This window comes from Rhagoletis zephyria, unplaced genomic scaffold (genome assembly GCF_001687245.7).
Source record: "Rhagoletis zephyria isolate East Lansing unplaced genomic scaffold, Rhagoletis_zephyria_1.1 Rzeph_scaffold_00922, whole genome shotgun sequence".
Lineage (NCBI taxonomy): Eukaryota > Metazoa > Arthropoda > Insecta > Diptera > Tephritidae > Rhagoletis > Rhagoletis zephyria.
Window position 1 is genome coordinate 156,866 of NW_016158006.1, and position 2,305 is coordinate 159,170.

At 42.8% G+C, this 2,305-nt stretch overlaps 1 protein-coding gene across 1 annotated transcript; it reads left to right on the forward strand.

Moving 5' to 3' along the window:
• The first annotated feature begins 241 nt into the window (after positions 1-241).
• Positions 242-847, forward strand: LOC108362066 (uncharacterized). Its single transcript, XM_017614903.1, has one exon. The coding sequence runs from the start codon at positions 242-244 to the stop codon at positions 845-847; it is 606 nt and encodes a 201-aa protein (XP_017470392.1).
• Positions 848-2,305: the final 1,458 nt, after the last annotated feature.

The following is a 2,305-nucleotide window of genomic DNA, read 5'->3' on the forward strand; positions in this document are numbered from 1 at the left end:
CCGTGCACTAATCACCAGATTTAACAGTTAACTTTGCGCAGTTGATGATAAACAATTTTCGCCTTTTGCCATCCAAAAGCCCAACGAGAATATATAAATCATGCGATTCAACAGTTAAATTGGCTGTACACATTTTTCGTTGTTTGCCAAACAAACAGTTATCTCGCAACAATTCGATTTAACAAAAGGTCTAGCAGTCAATTCCTTCGACTATACACAATCAATCAAATAGTTGAAAAAAATGTCGTTTTTAAAAAAGAAAGGCGAAACCTTGCTGCGGCAATTAAGTTTAACACCATCTAATTCAGAGGAACTCAGCGCCATGGATCACGCTGAGCTATCAGTGAGATTGGAGCAGCTGGATCGCATTCAGGATAAGTTCGAATCAACACAATCTCAACTGGAGGAAGAAGACCCCAACGAGCTGGAAACCAGCACTCGTAATGAATTCGCTGCCACTTTCATACGAGCAAAGGAAGCACTTACAAGGGAGTTGAATAAGATGGACCCCCAGTTTATGTCTTCGACGAGGAATCCACCGCCTCAAGAGCAGTCATCTGTGATTGTGGTGAAGCAACCAAAGTCGCGCCTACCGAAACTACAATTGCCATCATTTGTAGGGGCATACACAGAGTGGCCAAACTTTTTGGGCATGTTTCAAACGGTTGTTCACAATGACACCGAGCTGTCAAACCTGGAAAAGTTCCAGCACCTCCGTTCATGCCTGAAAGGCGCAGCAATGGACACCATCCAGTCGCTTGAAATTCGTGATGAAAATTACATAATTGCATTCGATTTACTCGTTCAAAGGCACACATTCAAGAACTATTCGGATTGCAGAGGGTGAGCGCTGACCAGAAATCAGGAGAACTGCGGGTGCTTGTGGACAAAGTTGTATCGCATGTTCGAGCGTTGCAATCACCTCTGAACAAATTGCCGATTGTTTACTTCAATACATCACAGCTCAGAAATTGGATGCTCTCACTCATACACTGCGGGAAGAAAAGGTGCCGGCTGACAAGCCGCCCACTTATTATTATTATTATTATTATGAGACTTGAGCACTGCTGCCCACTTGGACGGACATGGTTACGTTTTTGCATAGGAGGTGCCAGACTTTGGAGAATATGACTCACGCTATGGTAACACAGACACCTAGCGCACAGGTGAGCAATAACAAGTTTCGTAAAACCTCCATTATCATTTCAAAGGCTACTCAAAAAACCTGTTCGGTCTGTAATAAGCACGACCACGACATCTATTCTTGCCCATCGTTCGCCAATTTAAGCCCAAATGACCGCTGGAAGGAATCCAAAAGAGCTCAGCTGTGCATAAATTGCCTTAAACCAGGCAATCACGTGCAGCAATGCAAGTCTTCTGCTTGCCGCCGGTGCTCACTGAAGCACCATACGCTACTGCATTTTGCTCAAACGGATCAGACAATGCCTAGTGCAGCTGAGGTCTCACCTAGTCCACCACAGCAAACAGCTCTCGTTGCCATGGGAACAACCAGCGACTCACTCTCATCCACTTCACACGCCGGCTCAAACGAATGTGTGCTACTTGCGACTGCCGTTGTCTTAATTCAGAACAGCGCGGGCTCGCTTGTAACATGTCGCGAAACCCTCGACTATGCTTCGCAGCTTAATTTTATAGCGACCAGACTTGCCAATCAATTACAGCTTAAACAAGTAAGAAAGTCTAAGTTCGGGCGGAGCCGAACATTAAATACCCGGCGCAAGTATTAAATATATTTCTATATATATATTTATATAAATTTCCGAAAGCTACCGCTACATGATAAGCCGGGGTGTATAGATTTTAAGTAAATTAGCGTCCTTAAATTTCGAAATATTGAATTTTCAAGCATATCTGAAATTTACCGTTATATGAAATGCGGCCTCAATTTTAGTCCGATTTCAACAATTTTCAACGGTTTGCTTTTATGTGGCAAGCACAATAACCATACCGAGCTTGGTGCAAATTGCTAGAACGGTTAGCGAGATACATATATGTGATCACAAGTGGGCGGTGCTACGCCCATTTTCCAAAATTTTGTCATAAACGTATTTCTTGGTAAAGAATTGTTGCAATCATCAATTTTGAATAAATTAGCTTCAATATTTACTGATTTATCGAAGATTTTGTATTTCTCGAAATTACCGTTATATGGGATGTGGGCGTGGTTATTGTCCGATTTTAGAAATTTTCGGCCAGTTGGTATGCTGTACCAGGACCAACAACTGTGCCAAGGTTGGAAGAAATTGGTGCAGCGGTTACCAAGATATACACATGTAACCATAAG

What these genes read in the sequence shown, in the direction of transcription:
- LOC108362066 (XM_017614903.1), top strand. Translation starts at nt 242, where the DNA reads ATGTCGTTTTTAAAAAAGAAAGGCGAAACCTTGCTGCGGCAATTAAGT.